At 40.0% G+C, this 17,622-nt stretch overlaps 2 protein-coding genes across 12 annotated transcripts in view; one reads left to right on the top strand and one right to left on the bottom strand.

Annotated features, from left to right (window-relative positions):
- Positions 1-16,315, top strand: part of PEX5L (peroxisomal biogenesis factor 5 like) — a 223,784-nt gene extending 207,469 nt beyond the window's left edge. For all 11 annotated transcript variants that reach the window (XM_081829993.1, XM_081829988.1, XM_081829969.1 and 8 more), the window contains 5 exons: positions 1,071-1,141; positions 2,415-2,612; positions 3,484-3,649; positions 4,040-4,197; positions 9,969-16,315. In XM_081829993.1, coding sequence (XP_081686119.1) covers positions 1,071-1,141; positions 2,415-2,612; positions 3,484-3,649; positions 4,040-4,197; positions 9,969-10,173 — 798 coding nt within the window. In that variant the 3' untranslated portion in view covers positions 10,174-16,315. The remainder of the gene's footprint in view (positions 1-1,070; positions 1,142-2,414; positions 2,613-3,483; positions 3,650-4,039; positions 4,198-9,968) is intronic.
- USP13 (ubiquitin specific peptidase 13) overlaps positions 9,883-17,622 on the bottom strand; it is a 127,791-nt gene continuing 120,051 nt past the window's right edge. Inside the window, exon 21 of the mRNA XM_031041934.2 lies at positions 9,883-10,168. Coding sequence (XP_030897794.1) covers positions 10,147-10,168 — 22 coding nt within the window. The 3' untranslated portion in view covers positions 9,883-10,146. The remainder of the gene's footprint in view (positions 10,169-17,622) is intronic.

The raw sequence follows: 17,622 nt of genomic DNA, 5'->3' as shown, positions 1-17,622 counted from the left end.
ACAAGCAGGGGGAGTGGGAGAGGGAGAAGCAGGCTCTTCACTGAGCAGGGAGCCCGATGCGGGGCTCGATCCCAGGACCCTGGGATCATGACCTGAGCCGAAGGCAGACGCTTAACGACTGAGCCACCCAGGCGCCCCCAAATCCCCAAACCCTTTTAAATCCGTAAGACTGATATACCCCCATCCCCAGCAAATTTGAGGACAGTGTATGTAATGAGAGGTTTTGTTCATGTGGATTGTTCTTGTAATGGTGTGAGAATTATTGTTCCTCTAAGTATATAGGGAGAAATTTGTTATATTAAAAACTTTCATTTAGATATGAAAAATGTTATCTGCTTGAAGATATTCTTCACATTGTCAACAATAGCAAAGGATTAGAAACAACCTGACAGCAATAGGGAATTGGTTGAGTAAATAATAGGATATCCACTCAGCAAAATTTAAATTAAAAATTATAAGTATGAGGATTTTGTAAAAATATGATAAGTGCTCATGATGCAATATAAAGTGTAGGCTATACAATTATGTATGTATTATATTGCATTTTATATGTGCTTTATGCATTTTAACAGTGATATTAGAGCCATGAACACATTAGAGTGGAGGATTTTGTTTTATTTTCCCTAGTTCCTAAATTTTCTGTTAGCTCTTATAGAAACAGTCAGACTTGCATCTATACAAACTAGTTTCATTTTGTACATCTTGAGATTCCTTACCATGTAAAGTCTACACTCTTTAGGTACATTTCTGGGTTATTTTCCATCCCCTTTCCTCACAAATGCATACTTTTATATATTTATCTTTTGGTTTTAAGACACCTAATACCATGAAATGTCAGATACTCAAATGTTTCCATGTGTCACAGGAGAGTAAATACTGAGAATTTGTCAATAATGGCAGAGGATCTTGACCCAGATGTCAGAAGAGCCTTTGAATAAAGAAATGCTTGTGGTATTTTTCCCTTTTACAAGACTCTCGCGTCTGAGACAGGTTGTTCTGCATGGAGGGATCTAAAGCACAAGAGTGAATCTGCTTCCTCTTGCAATATTGACCTCAGTTGTTTTTTGTAGGCATGGCAGTTCCTCGGGATAACCCAGGCAGAGAATGAAAACGAACAAGCAGCTATTGTCGCCCTCCAGAGGTAGATGAAGCTAAGTGCAAAATTATGGGCTGGGTGGACTTCCTGTTTATCTTGTCTTTTGATCCTTAGGTACATTGTAAAGAATTTGGCCAGGATAAGTGCTGAGAGGCCACATATTACTTAGCTGTAGGAAACAAGAATCTATGAAGAAATAATATTCCTAAATCGCAGTGTTTCGTCATCCACAAATCAGTTGACCTTCATTGGCACAAAAGTGTCCATGTCAAAAGCGGTCATAAAATAGACTCATTACATATATAGTTCCTTTTAACTTTCAGCCTTCTGCAACATTTGAAAGTTTTCTTCAGGACAAACATGCTCAAAATAACCTCAGTGTAATTTTAGCTCCTTGTGTCTACAGAGAATCTCCTGAGATAGTTTCAGTGACCTACAAGTGTAACTACTGAGCCTGTGACTAAAGGTCTAGACTGTTTTGGGTGGATGTAGCATCACACTTTACCTCATTAGAGCCCCTCTGTAAACCCTGGAAAAATCAGCCCTACCAAATCGACTTCCCCTTTCCCTATATAACATATAATCCCTCCCTAAAGCACTGATGTAGGGACTGTCTAAGGCTCACTACTCCAGGTCTTCTCCATGGACTACCAGCTTCATTATCACCTGGGAGCTTGTCAGACCTGCCCAGCCTCAGGCCCATCCCAGGCCGACTGTATTACATACTCTGCATTTTACCAGATCCCCAGATGATTCTCAGGCACCTCAAAGTTTGAAAGGCCCCTGCTAGAGGCCAGTGGGATAGCATGAGGGGGAGCAGCTGTAGCCTGTGCCTCGTGTAAACCCACATTGGTAGTCTAGAAACACAGGAATTTCCCTCTCCTTTATAAAACACTGTACAGACTTTCATCTCTGCATATCCAAATTTGCCTCTAGTCAGTTTGCTTTGCGGATACGATACATTTAATAGATCAATAACAGAGCAACGCTAAAACAATGCTAGCCCCTCCTCATGAGATAAACTCCTAATAAATTTTGTGCAAGGATTAGCCACCTTTTCTATAGTTTTAAAACAATTTGCTAAATAACCAGACCTAGCGCTCATCGAGAGGAGTTTTAACTTTCTTACACACATACTTAGGTCCCAATTTTCACACAGATAAATGTGGTATTTTCCAAGGACTTAACATAAACTTATCCATGCTTTTGCACCATTTAATTAATAAAGACCTCAAATTTCCTAAAGAACTGTTAGACTGGCTCAGAAAAAATCTGAAATTGGCTATTTATTTACCTATTTACTTACGTCTTCTTGCAGGTGCTTAGAATTACAGCCCAACAACTTGAAAGCTTTGATGGCTCTGGCCGTGAGTTACACTAATACCGGCCATCAGCAGGATGCCTGTGAAGCTCTAAAGAATTGGATTAAGCAAAATCCAAAGTACAAGTACCTTGTGAAGAGCAAGAAGGGATCTCCAGGCCTTACCCGGAGGATGTCCAAGTCTCCAGTTGATAGGTATCCTTCTAATTAAGTTACAGTCGGCAGTAAACACCCATTTACACAATTAGGCACCTTAAGGGTAATTAACAAGCCTCACCAGGGCGCCTGGGTGGCTCAGTCGTTAGCGTCTGCCTTCGGCTCAGGTCATGATCCCAGGGTCCTGGGATCGAGTCCCACATTGGGATCCCTGCTCAGCGGGAAGCCTGCTTCTCCCTCTCCCACTCTCCCAGCTTCTGTTCCCTCTCTTGCTGTCCCTCTCTCTCTCTCTGTTGAAAAAATAAATAAAATCTTAAAAAAAAAAAAAAGCCTCACCAGCAGCCATTTTGGATGCATTCCTGCTAGAAGAGCAACTCTGATGACAAAGATTGATGCTGAGACCAGAACCAATGACTGGACACATGATCAAGATTGTGGGCACTCAGACATTTTACCAGAGTACCATAACTGAAAGCAAAAGGCTGTGGACATATAATTAAGCTCAAATAAATTATAAAATGCACCACATTTCATAAAGCCTGAGAATTGGCTATGAGTAAAAACGGAAGTCCTTCCTTCTAGGGATTTTGTTTCTATCAGCAATAAATCACGATGTTAAATTCATTCTCACGGAGCCCTGGGGTTCTCCACACTGGCACTCATAGGGTCAATGGAACTCTCCTTGTGAAGACCTTACTTAGCACAGTATGTTTCTGTGTATGATGAAATAATTCAGGAAAATCAGCAGGTATTTTTTAACATGCAGTATTAATAGTCCTTCTCATTAAGCGAAGATATTTTAAGCACGATTTTTTCCAGTCTTTGATGTTCTCTTGGAACAGAGGACATAATAGTAAATAATATATGTTCAGACTATTTGGAATACACATCTCCATTTTTTCCCTTGTAGCTCCGTTTTGGAAGGAGTTAAGGAATTATATCTGGAAGCCGCCCACCAAAATGGAGATATGATTGACCCAGACCTACAGACAGGTCTGGGGGTACTGTTCCACCTGAGCGGAGAATTTAATAGAGCAATAGATGCATTTAACGCTGCCTTAACTGTTCGGCCGGAGGTAAGTGCACAACAAGAAACCGTAAGGTTCTCTGTTAAAAATAAGTTTCTCACAGGCTACACTTTGCACATTTCTGCTACGTCTTAATTCCCTGCATCCAATGGCTTAATGTGATCAGTACTAATAATATGCTACTGTGGCTGTTAATCCTCAAGTACGTCAAACAGAAATATGAATTGCCTGACAGCATCCGATGGTAGAGGCTCTTTGATGAATGAAAAGTCATTTCACAAAGTCGTCCATACCATTTTTTGAGTAATTCTCTGCCGTCCTGGTCCCTATCCATGAGCCCTGGATAAATTTCTAGCCACCATGCTTCTTCTGCAAGCAGTATGGGAATGCTCGGTCACTGTGGCTCGAGTCGGTTGTTAGCTCTGATTTTGTCCTCAGGACTATTCGTTATGGAACCGGCTCGGGGCAACATTGGCGAACGGAGACCGCAGTGAGGAAGCCGTGGAGGCCTACACCCGCGCCCTGGAGATTCAGCCAGGCTTCATCCGATCCAGATACAACCTGGGAATCAGCTGCATCAATCTGGGTGCCTACAGGTGCAGTATGGTCGTAGGCTGAGAACCAGGAGCCACATTCAGGGCTGAGGTGAAATAACCTGAAAGATTGTTTGCCAGTGAAAATACCTCCTTTTGTAGGAGTAGCCCTCCTCCTCTTGTTAAGGGAACATTTGAACCGTTGCATCCTGAGGCCTGTTGAAGCGGGAACAGTTTGCTTCAGTGTTTCTCAGTCTTTGGAGAGCGGCAATTGTGTTGGCATCTTGTGAAATGCAGATTCCCGGGCCCCTCCCCCTGAGATTTCCATTCAGTCAGCCTGGGTTGGGGCAACTCTCTGAGAAACTTGAACAGTCCAACCCTTCATTTCCCAGGTAAAGAAAAAGAGAACCTTGGGGGGTGGGGCAGGGGGACCCAGCAAAATGACTTAAGAAGGTCTAGGGCCAGGTTTGGGCAAAGCACAACCAAAAGTCCAGGTTGTCTAAAACTACTTTACCTGTAAGGTTAGTTACAATTTTTTTAAAGAAAAAAGTTTTTCTTTAAAAAATTTTAAATGGTGGGTTTATGGTTTAAAACGTCTTTCTTGTTTTCTCATTATTCCTCATCGTCCGGTCTATATCCTATGTCCTATTTTTTCCTCATCAACAGGAACCATGAACGACCTTTATTTTTGGGGGGTAATGAAAGTATAGGTAAGGGACGCCTGGGTGGCTCAGTTGGTTCAGCGTCTGCCTTCTGCTCAGGTCATGATCTCCAGGTCTTGTGATTGAGTCCCATGTCGGGCTCCCTGCTCCGCAGAGAGCCTGCTTCTCCCTCTCCCTCCGCCTGCCACTCCCCCTGCTCGTGCTCTCTCTCTCTCTCACTCTCTCTCTATCTCAAATAAATAAATAAAATCTTTAAAAAAAAAAGAAAGTATAGGTAATTTTTCCTTCTTTTTATACTTTCTAAATAGGTATTACTTTCACAATTGGACAAAAGAAAACTGTTAGTTTTAAATCCCGCAAAAAACATAAACATTTTCTCATTCTCAAAAAGAACCAGGCTTTTAGAATCAAAAAAGCTTGGGTTCAAATCACAGCTCTGCCATTTACTGGTTTTGTGACTCTGGGCACATACCTTTGAGCCTCAATTTCTTCACCTGCTTTAAAAAAAAGTGGTAAAATAATATTTAGCCTGCAGGATCATTGCACAGATTAGATATAAATTGCCTAAGCACAGAGCAGTAGTAAGCATTTGTTATTATGATTATGACCATTGCTGTCATCATCAGGATCCTTATCATTATTTATTCAGATAAGTCATCAGGGAGCATCCCTTTGACATCTGAAGAGCCGCTGTTTCTGAACTGCATTTGGGGGCTGTGCCATTGGCAGATATTGAGGTTTCAGAAACTGGTTGCTTCATTTATACTAAAAGAATCTTAGAACATTAGTCACTGGATTACACCAGTCCTCTAAGAGGACTAAAGAGGCTAAAGCCGGGAATAGCTGAGTGACTCCGGAGCAGCTGATTTGCTTTATTTTCTGGACCTTGTGGAGGGAGCCTCTGCGGAGGCTGGATCTTACACCAGCCCGCAAAGGGCCCCAGGACGCCTGAGCAGCCTCCTCCCACACCAGCTGGCAAAGGCTGACCAGGTCCGTTTTGTATACTAAGTTCATTCCTGGTCTCGTCTCATTTTCCTAAACTGATTTTATCTTCACCCCTTTTAGTCACTTATTTTCTCACTATGTTGTATGTATGTATTTTATGAGATACCGTACGTCCTTTGTTTGGAACAAGGAGAGATGGAAATAAACACGTATGTACATGTAGACATATTAAATTCAATTAAAGGAGGCTTTTATAAAGCTTCTAGGTGAGTCTTTTTTTTTTTAATTTTATTATGTTATGTTAGTCACCATACATCATTAGCTTTTGATGTTGTTCCATGATTCACTGTTTTCATATAACACCCAGTGCTCCATGCAGTACGTGCCCTCTTTAATACCCATCACCAGGCTAACCCATCCCCACACCCCTTCCCCTCTAGAACCCTCAGTTTGTTTCTCAGAGTCCATAGTCTCTCATGGTTCATCTCCCCCTCCGATTCACCCCCTTCATTTTTCCCTTCCTACTACCTTTTTTTTTTTTTAACATATAATGTATTATTTGTTTCAGAGGTACAGGTCTGTGATTCATCAGTCTTACACAATTCACAGCACTCACCATAGCACATACCCTCTCCAATGTCTATCACCCAGCCACCCCATCCCTCCCATCCCCACCACTCCAGCAACCCTCAGTTTGTTTCCTGAGATTAAGAATTCCTCATATCAGTGAGGTTATATGATACATGTCTTTCTAGGTGAGTCTTTCTTAACAGGAACTCCTCATTACAGTGTAGAAAACAATACTTGAGAGGCCAATAAAATTGTTTCTTGGCATTCACAAGCGTCAGGCTCGGTAGGGCAACTGTTTGCAGGAGGCCGGGAAGGCCCGTGTTAGGTGGAATTGGGCACATCTACTGAGGGAGAATTTTTAATCCTCAAGATGAAAGTCACGTGTACAGGAGCAAGTCAATTTTAGAGTTGCCAAATAACATACAGAATGCCCAGTTAAATTTCAATTTCAGATAAACAGCAAATACACTTTCAGGATAAGTATTTCCCAAATATTGCATGGGACATGCTCATACTAAAAATAATGAACTGTTTAGCTGATATTCAAATTTAACTGTGCATCCTGTATTTTTACTGGGTAAATCTGGCAAACTTGACCGCATGACTACTTCAGTGTTTCAAAACATCTCAGCTGAGATTTGTGGGTCTTTTATTGTCATGCCAGATGTGGAAAATCTTATTAAGTACTAAATATTTTGCATTTTTTTTCCTGAGAAAAAAAAACCATCGAGTGAGACATAAACTTTAAATTAATTCTGAAAATAAGTTTAACTTGAGGTGTAAGTGGGTAGTTAGGAAATAATAACCCTCAGTAGAGATGTGACTCAGGAAAAAGCCATGCTGGTTCATATGCTTTCATATCCAGCAGAGTCTTGGGACATCTCCCTCAAGAACCGCAGATGTCTGTGTATGTAGCTATAACCCTGGTTGTTTGTCATTGCACATTTTATATAAAAAGTCAAAGGCAAGCCCTTCCCCAGTATTGTATACAATTGAAATAAGGAGAGGAAATTGTTGGCGTGAAACCTGGGTGTAGCATAAGATGCTACCCTTCTGTCAGTAGAAGCTCCAGAGTAGAATTTAGACCAAAGAATCTTAACCTTTTCAAAAGTGAGGACCTCATGGGGCGCCTGAGTGGCGTAGTTGGTTAAGCATCTGACTCTTGGTTTCGGCTCGGGTCATGATCTCAGGGTCCTGAGATTGAGCCTCGAGTAGGGCTCCTCGCTCAGTGTGGAGTCTGCTTAAGACTCTCCCTCCCTCCCTCTCTCTCTCTGCCCCTGCCCCCCACCCCCGGCTTTCTCTCTCTCTCTCAAATGAATAAATAAATCTTTAAAAAATAAAAAGTAAATTAAAAAAAATGAGGACCTCTTTTTAATGAAAACATAGATCACATCCCCTTTGGTGGTAATTTGTTAGTATTAATATGAGGGAAAGATACTATAAAATGAGGAATGCTTTTACATGAATGCACGTTATTAATCAAGACATACACAAACAACTTATTCATACACCTATGTGTGAAACATTTGAAAAAATCTACATGCAAAATCTTCTGAGTTCCCCAAAAGGACTCTGTGTTCCCAAGGTGGAGAACGGATTTAGACTCACTTCATGGGAAAAACCTCACATTGCTTGGCAGGGCTAGCTAGTTAGACTACTCTGTTGCTCTCCATGTCCCTCAGAGACCACTGCCACACACTTGGGAGCTCGGAGCAGCCTGTGCCTGTGGGGATTCCAGGATCTTCCTCCCCTCGGAGTTCTTACAGGCCTAGGATGACGAGAGGAAAGGGAGTCATTGTCATTTAAGCTGCCACCCTGTGACAAGGAAGCCAGAAAGGGCCTCCAAAGTAAACTCCACACGTGCATCTCTTTATAAACCCTCTTCTCTCGCTTGATTACTAACCATCCAGAAGAGAGGACAATTAAAACCTCACTCCCTTCCATCAATCAGCCAGGTCGCCATGCACAATGCCACCATTCCCCCATTGCCCTTTATTTCCCGGTGGGTCTAACCCTACAGATGAACAAATGCCTGGACTATGTGCAGTGGACTCAGAAGTCCAGCCTCACCTGAAATCTTCTTACCAGTTGCTTACTAATGACCTCCTCGCAAGAGTACGTGGGATCGAATGTGTGAGAAGCTTTTAAGAAGAGTGAAGCAGATACAAATGAAAGCAGTGTCATTACTCTCAGCAAAGCCCAGTTTGTCAGATACAGAACACGTGCTTCTGGTGCCAGGGGTCCTGAGGGCAGATCCAGCAGCCCCTGGGGACCCACGAGCAAGCTGGGGCCGGGAGGAGCGGGAAGGCCTGTGGAGAGCATCTGACTCAGCAGGTCACAGACTTCGTGTTCTCAGGATCCCCTTACACTTTTAACAATTGTTGAGGACCTCCAGGGGCTTTTATGTGGGTTCTACCAATATTTACCCCCTTAGATGTTAAACTGAGAAAAGTTTAAAAGATTCATTTAAACATAAGAATTAACCACATGGTAACATTATCTATTTTATGAAAAATAATGATTCCTCAAAACAAAAACGTGCTTAGTGAGAAGAGCGGTATTGTTTTATCATTTTTGACGATCTTTTAAATATCTTGCTTAATAGAGACAGATCCTCATATGTGCCTCCGCATTCAACCTATTGGGATTTCACACATCGTGTAATCACTGGAAAATTCCATTGTACACTTGTGAGAAAATGAGAGTAAGGTAAAATAACATCTGGGGATTATTGTAGAAATGATTTTGACCTCACTGACCCCCGGAGTTCCCCAGACTGCACTTGGAGAACTATTGATCTAACCTAATAAGAGCTTTCACATAAATTGATCCAACTGCACCTCACACAACAAGGTTTTAAAATGACTTCTATTCTCCCTGTTACACAGTGGGGAAACTGAGGTTGAAAAGAAAAGAAATTCGTCTCAGGCTAAATGATTAGGATTCAAGTCCAGATGCTCTGGTAACAAATCAACTCAGTCCCAGCAACCTCTCATATTTCTATCACCAGTGCGAAAAGTTAAACTACTTTGTTTCTTTTTTTTTAATTTTCTCTCAAATTATTTATTTTCTTTTTTTTTTTTTTAGATTTTATTTATTTGTCAGAGAGAGAGCACAAGAAACGGAAGCGGCAGGCAGAGGGAGAAACAGACTCCCCACCGAGCAGGGAGCCCGATGCAGGGCTCCATCCCAGGATCCCGGGATCATGACCTGAGCCAAAGGCAGACATTTAACTGACTGAGCCACCAGGCGTCCCTTAAACCACTTCGTTTCTGAGTAGGGCCAGATGCTTCTTCTTCAACCTTTATTATATAAATCACATTTGCAAAAGGATTAAGTCTTTAAATTATCCCTGAAAAGCAGATGCATTAATAAGTTAGCAATGGTTTGGGCTGTTACTCTTTCTATCCCACAAGACAGTCCTAAAATAAAATTTGCTTTCCTTTTTCTTTCTGATTTCACTATGCTGAACAATGATTTTTTTCACAAAAGAATAATGAGAGACTCAGAAGGTTGTTCACCTGATGATCTAAAGCACCATAAAGGGGTGATTTAGCTTTCACGACTAAGAGAAATTAATCCGTTTTCGTTTTATTTTTAAGTTGCTAACTCTGAAATTTGTTGCATTTTTAAATGTCTGTTTTTCTACCCTCTTAGAGAAGCGGTCAGCAATTTTCTCACTGCCCTCAGTTTGCAAAGAAAGAGCAGGAATCAACAGCAAGTCCCTCATCCTGCGATCTCCGGGAACATCTGGGCCGCCCTCAGAATCGCACTCTCTCTGATGGACCAACCGGAACTCTTCCAGGCGGCTAATCTCGGTGACCTGGATGTCCTCCTACGAGCTTTCAACTTGGATCCTTGAAGGAAAAGAAAACAATTAAAAATAATAAATCCTTGTCTGTGTAATTATACTGAGAAACGCAAAACTATTTTATTATGAATTCCAAAAAGAAAAGGACAAACCAGATGTCCAAAAGGCCATGGTGAGATAACACAGGGAATTCCTACAGACAATGCCCAGGCTCTGTTCAGATTCAAAAGCACAAAATGTTGTATATAGAGTCAAGGTTGGGCTCGAAAGAAGAACTGAGAGACACAAGGACAAACCAAGATGAAATAACTGTGTGTGAATACTCTTCACGAGCTGCACGCATACTCAAAACATGTCCTTTGGGGGTTTTTGTCCCCACTGGCAGCTGATACGCATATAAGGACCTTGCTCGTGGGACACGTGGAGAAAGAAAGCACTGCCTCTGATCAGGGAATTCTGACTGTTTCTGAACTATCCCCTGCAACTCCCCCCTTTTACAACATAGTTTGGGCCAAGGTGCATGCACGTATATTAACTCTTGTCTAAAGAGAGTCATTGCTTAAACCTGTTCCAATTTTAACTTTTACCGTAGCCCTTCAATTCCAGAGAGGGAAAGCAGGAGGGAGCTTTGCTGGCAAAAGCAGTTTTTGCACTAGAAATTTTTGCTGTTCCCAATCAAAACTTTTCTGGGACTGTATATATGCACTTTAATATCTTATTTATGCCTTGCTGGAGTTTTGTTTTGTTGCTCCAATTTTTAACTTAGGGGTAAAAGACTTGAGAACTCGGCCTTGCTAGATCCATGGACCAAATAAAAATTCCTGAAAGTAGTTTTTCATAGTGTAGAGTTTTGAAGGAGTTTTTCTCAAAGCAGGTATGACATAGGGTGTAAATATGTCAAACACAGATCTTACATGCTTTCTGGGACTGTATGAACTTAAGCAAGAGGAAACGTACCATCCTGTCATGCATTCTCTGCAGGGAGGAATTTTGATGATAATGTGATTTCTATAGAGTTAACATTAACTTGCTTAAATGCCATATTTTACTTGCTTTCTAACTGCCCTGCACACCAATATATTCCTTTTAAACCATTAATATTTTAAATAGTATTTCATAAGAGTGATACATTTTTTCCCTAAAAATTAAGTGTTTTCTTAGTTCCATAATAATCTGCACTGTTCACCCTTTTGCATTCTAAGCGACAGAAGATCAATATTTTCTCTCACTGAATGTCGGAGGTTTAATATGAAAGATGCATGCCCCTTTGGCTCTCATTTTGAATATTTATCAAGTATCAGGAATTTTCTCTTGGTGGTAGTGTTTTTATTTAATTGATTACATTCTGCTCATTTCTTCACGGTGTGTTGTGCCTGTTGGGGCTTGGTGATTATTTGGAATGACATCATTTTTTAAAGAATTAGAAAAATTGTTTGCAAAATGCTAACCAAAACATAGTATCACCAGTGTCCAATTCTAACAATTGGTCCTAGTAAGTGGTCCCATTCTTCTTTGTCTTTTCTCCTTCCTTCCTCCAGAAACTTGCCCAAAGCAATCTGATCCCAAATTTTTCTTCGGTCTTTGGTTAGTAGTAGCTGATTACTCTCATGATGATAGTTACCAAGCAAACAGCATTTGAGTCAAGACGGTTTAATTGACTGGGGAGTTAGCTTCGCCTGGGGGGGAAATGTGCAGGTAGAAATCCTCTCCTCTGTTACCTTGGAAGTCCCTCGGGTAGGAAGGGGCCTCGAGGAAACACAAAACCACAGGTCCTTGAAGTTTAGTACGTTATAACAACAGAGAGTTTTTATAAAGCTTACAAGGACAAAGAATTTATAAAGTTTATAAGGACAAAGAGTTGAGGGTCCAATGGTGTGCCAAGCTTTCGTCTTCATTGTCGACGCTCACTTGGCAAAGTGATGCCCCCGGCTGGACAGCAGGAGGCAGAGACACATTAAGGCATCCACCACTGGGCAATAGTGACAACCCAGCCTTTGCCTACTTCCCTCCAGTCTCAGAAGCAAAGTTCAACCATATTTTCAAGAATATTCTTTAGAATTTTAGAATCCTAGAATTCAGTCTAGGAAGGACTCTGGGGGCCAGCCTCCAAGTTCATGGCAGCTGCCTGCTTAGATATCCCCGATAGAAGAGCATCCATTCTTTGCATGTTCGTCCTCCCAAGTTCTGTGCATTCACTGGCTGGCGAGCTGATTGGCATCCATCATAGTCCATTAGGAGCCTCCGAACACAGGATTCAAAGCAAACTTTACAGGTTTCTGTTTATGATGCTGTTCTATACTTTCAACAGTAACTGAATTTGCAGTAGTAACAACAGGCTGTTTTCTTAGCTTTCTTTTCTTAGGATACTTTGATTTAATTTGATTATTGATAAGATGGTGGAAAATTTAGCAGACCAAGTTTTATTTTGCTGTCAGAATACAAAGTGACTTCAGGGGAGAGTAGACAATTTTCCATTCCCATCATAATTTGATAATTTGCAGAACATTCAGTAGGACTTTCTTCAGTATATCTAGTGTCCATCAGAACCAAGATTTTCATAGTCGGTTGCCTGTCAGGAAGTGCAGAGCTATTGCCCATTTTTCAACATCAACAATATTTTTAAATAAAATTAAGTAAAAACAGTTACTAAAAAACAAGTGAAAGTTTATAGAAATCAGAGCACCCCAAAAATTAGTAAGATTATAGAACAGTCTTTATTGTATACATTTTTAAAGTATACACACATTCTTTTAAGGCAGAACTGTTTTGGGTATTTTACCCTGGTGGTGTGAAATTGACATTTAAATTACTTTTTTCCATTTCAAAGGGCAAGGTGTCCTGGATTCCTTTCTGAGGCACCTTGGGAAGGCTTTGAGTTTCTTTTTTCTTGTATTACTAAGTAAGCAAGCCTAAGATGTCTTAGAGGATGCTACTCTTTTACTAGAATGGCCATTCAGTTGCTTAGATGTATCTTTCAAGAACTGATTTCCCTAGTAGATTGGATGAAAATTCAGAGAAAGCCAGTGCTCACTGCTGGATTTCAAAATATGTTAGAGCTATGTCTAGTGGGCTATTTCCATGTGCTGCTGTACCTTAACAGTGGGGAGGACGTAGAGGGATAAGAAAGAGAAGAAGGAGTAAAGCATCCCCGTACTGGGTCAATCACACTGAGTCATCATTCCCTTTGCTTTCTCTGAAGATCATTTCCCATGACTCCTGGAAAGAAAGGCAGATCTTGTCCACCAGGAAACTTTAACCAAAAACTAGGAGCTCTGCTTTCTCAGCCAATCTGCATTTCAACTAGAATGGCCAATTAGTGATACTTAACCAGGTTGGAATGTCCAGGACACACTCACTTTCAGAGTTTTATGCCACTCTTCTTTACTGTAAAGAGAACTATTCTGTTGAATCTTGGATCCATGTCTAGATACTCAAACTAGATAAATCTTTCTAACATATTCTTGGTATACAAGCAAGACTTGAACCCAACTATAGCTAGTCCCACATATAACAGGAGCTCCTAAACTCTGTCCCATAACCTTTATCCATGAGTTCTTTGGGAATAGAGAGAAAACAAGATGGTCATTTTGTGTCCCTTCCTCATTTGCCCCGAATCAGTTTCACAAGCCTGGACTGCACTTTAAGTTAGTTGTTGCTGTTGTTTTATACCTTGAAATGACTCTAAAAGCATTCTAGAAACAGGGTATTCTGAAGGCTTAATTCGTGTGCCATCTTTTTGAGGCCCCATATTTTAGAAATTATTAAACATGCACACACATGATTTCAACTTTGTAAAATAATTTCAAATTCATTCCCTTTCCAGGTTTTATTGCACAGTTTCCCTGTCATCTCAGTATTTATAGAACTGGTTGAAATTAAACTGTTTTGAATTAAGAAGTAGATATATATATATTTTTAAAGAGTGTTCATAGATGAACTCTGGCATAAGGTTTGTAAAAAGGCAATCTTTAAAAAATAAAACATATAACCTCAGGTACGAAGTAACGCATGCATTAGTACTTACAAATTTGCCTACTCAAATATTAACCAAAGCATGCAAGATAAACTTTACTGAATGTAAATTTACCCAGTGCATGATTAAGTCTCATAGGTTAGCTTACTTTTCCTTGCTTCTGAACAAGGAAGCATTTTCATGAACTTTGTGTTAAAGTCATACTATTTGCTTTTAATATCTTATCCTCGAGACTGTTTTAATGCTATCACACTGAACTTTACAGATATTCACATGTCTGGCGTATGCAGTGTTGCAACAGTGCCAAGTGAATCTAGACAAACTAAACTTAGACATCTAAACGAGTTGTAAAAAAAACAGTAGAGGCACAACAGATCCAAAACTCTAACAAAGTCCTTGTGTCTGAACGCTACTAAACAACATTGTGTTGACTGCCTCCATACAGTTTTGGGTTCTAAATTCTGAATAGTGCATTTCAAATATTTTCTAAAATTCAGGAATAAGTTAGAGATACTGACATTCTGAAAAAGGTGGGGAGGTTGGGGTCATGTCAGGCACATGAAAACCATTCATAAGGCAAAGTGGACATGGGGACTTAATTTCCACAAACGTTACATAGTGAGTGTGTGGGGTGTCACACCATTGTCCTCAACATGGCCCTATTTGTACGATAAATCAGTGAGCTCTGTCTAAAAACACTGAAATTCAGGGATGGTGAGGTGATTTCATGGTCACTCAGAACCACCTTGGAAGTCCTCTCACTGCTTTTTTCTGTAACCCTTGCTTTATGAAAAAAAATACGGGCAAGAAGACAGAAATGAAGGGAGCAAAACTCAGTAAGACAAAGTTGGGGGGTGATCTTCTGTTAGTACAGCTTTGTCACCATCCCATATACCCCCAAACACAGACCTATAAGCTCAAAGACAGAAATCCTCAAACATGCAGCAAAGACTTGTGAGGAGGCATTAAACAGTTAAGAGGGAAAAACCCAGAAAATTAAAGTGTGAGGTTTAACAAACTCTCACGTGGTAAAACAGCCTTGAATAAGGTTTCCACTACTGGCAACCTCTGCAGAAATCCCAAAATAATGCACTCTGGAGACAACTGTTTTCTCAGGACCTGCTCTACCAGAGAAAACCAACTTGAAATGAGCAGAGTGTGGTAACAAAATCCAGCCAGACTCATTGAGACACTTTCAGAAACCTGCACTCAAAACAGTATTAAGATGAAAAAAGGAACAGCAGTCCATTCATTGCTCAACAATAAAGTGTGTCTTTTTTTTTAATTCGAATTTCTTGGAGAGGGGAAGTGGTATGACCAAAGAAAATAAAATAAAATGGTAAGAGATATACATACACACTCAACTAGGTAGTTTGGCATTTTCACTGAGAGATATAAAAAATTTGCCTAGATACCATAAAAGAATTGTGCAATGTGAGAAATGTTCATGATTGAAAATGCTGCCAGTAGCTAAAGGAAAAAAAGCAAACCTAAATTTTTACTGATGTCCTTTCAATTTCCCCCATATCACCTCACTCAAACCCTCTTCAACTTTCATTGCCCAGGTTTGTTTACATTGGTTGGAAAAAAAGCCTGATTAATTTAATAAACTTTTTACAAACTGTAACAAGCATTTATTAACTATTTAGAAAAGACGTTTCTATATATTTTGTATATCTATGAATATTGCATATCTAGTCTAACCTAAAGATATTGAGACAAATTCTTCTGTGATGCTTCTTTATGCTCAATAATGTTTAAAATCTTGGGATTTCATTTTTAAGCTGAAATAGATAACACAAAATTTAAATGTTTACATTGAGTTTTTAAATTAAAACCGACCCAAATTAAGTGACCTATAGTAAATTAATGGCAATGGGGTGGGGTTGTAAAAGTTACGGGCATACTACGTGATAATGTATCTGTGTATTTAGTGAAATATTATGTATCATAGCACAACTCTGTTGGATATTAAGGCTTCATCTTAGTATTTCCCTGCATTGCTCTTTGAAATAAAACTACTACCATAAAAACAACCTCTTATCATATTGATGTGTTTAACTTAATCCTTTGGCTTATAATTTGCAAAGTACCAAGATTAAGGTAGTATTTTTGTACTATTATTGGAAGCATGCCTTCCCTTTTTCACATTACTAAATTGTATTTATATTTGTGCAATTTTAAACTATGTTTTCAAATAAACTTTGTCTGTGGCTTCAAGGCCTTTTGAGAAATCTTTAGAAATGGGATTTGGGGATCAGAACTGCTTCAAATCAAGTATAATCCAATTTGTACTACTGGTTAAAAAAAAAAAAAGGTCTTTTATTGAGTATCACCACATATGATTTTGCATGAGTTATCTGGAAATTAAGAATGCATTTTTAGATATAAAACCAAACTTTAAAACCTTCCTCCTTTGTTAATTTTTTAAGAGTAAAATATTATTTAACCTGAAATTGGATTTTGTGATTTTTTTTTTTTAGAATAAAAGTATTAAAATATATTTCAGTTTTAGGGTCTGGGGTTTTTTTTTCTTTTCTTTTTTTTTCTAATCAGTCAATAAATATTTGAGATTCTACTATGTACAGGTACTGTTCTGATGCAGGTCAGTGGTAAGTAAATCAAATCAGACTTGCCCTTGAAAGCTTAGATTTCTGTGAGGGATCAACAAATACTTTAACAAATAAGAATGTCATGTGCCAAAAAGTGCTAGAAGAACAAGGCAAATAAGGTTTTATGAAAAAGACTGGTGGCTCCTTTATCTATAGATGGTCATGAAAGTCTTCTCCTAGGTGACGTTTGGGCTGAGCTTTGAACAAGAAACCAACCAAGTGGAGTTAGGAACAAGCGTTCTTGGCAGAGCCAACAGCTAGCACAAGACGCCAAGGCAGGAAGGAGCTTGGTGTGTGTTCAAGGAGAAAGGAGTCCAGGGTGGCGGGGGCTGTGAGCTGGGCAGACTTTAAAGAGATGCCCTGGCGAAGCGGGAGATTGTCGGTGGCCTTCCCAGAGCACATAAAGTGTAGATTTGCCCCCAAGCAGAGGAGGGATGCCATTGAGACAGAAGTTTCTGTTTCCAAAATGTTTACTAAGGAAGGCTTTGAGTGGTGGGACTGATGATACAGGGAACAGGCTTGGGTGAAGAGAGCTACACAGGGAGACCGAGCACCCCCTTCTCCCTCTTCACTGCCCCCTCTTGGTAGAAGTCAGCCCTGAACCTTGGTGGAAGTTCATTTTCTCCTCTCTAAAAATCAAGCTGTACATCTTTCCTTCCCACTTCACTGATATTCTACCCAGTGGTGAATTGTGTCTCCTCTCCCTGCCCCTTGCATAACTCAAAACTTTTTTATGTCTCTTACCCCTTTTTAAATGAGAATCATATTAATTTCCTCAAACAGCTGCTTAACTCTATGTGTATACATAAAAGAAGCCCGAAGTTTGAAGTGTTCTTTACATTTCTTTATAAGGCTCCTTCCGGTAATGCCTTACCTGTCCAGTACTTTAGGGCTCCCAAGGACTTGTGCATTTTT

The sequence above is a fragment of the Leptonychotes weddellii genome, chromosome 1, assembly GCF_054177405.1.
Source record: "Leptonychotes weddellii isolate Sample4059 chromosome 1, ASM5417740v2, whole genome shotgun sequence".
Taxonomy (NCBI): domain Eukaryota; kingdom Metazoa; phylum Chordata; class Mammalia; order Carnivora; family Phocidae; genus Leptonychotes; species Leptonychotes weddellii.
Note: the sequence above shows the minus strand (reverse complement) of the source record. Positions and strands in the feature narration are given on the sequence as shown.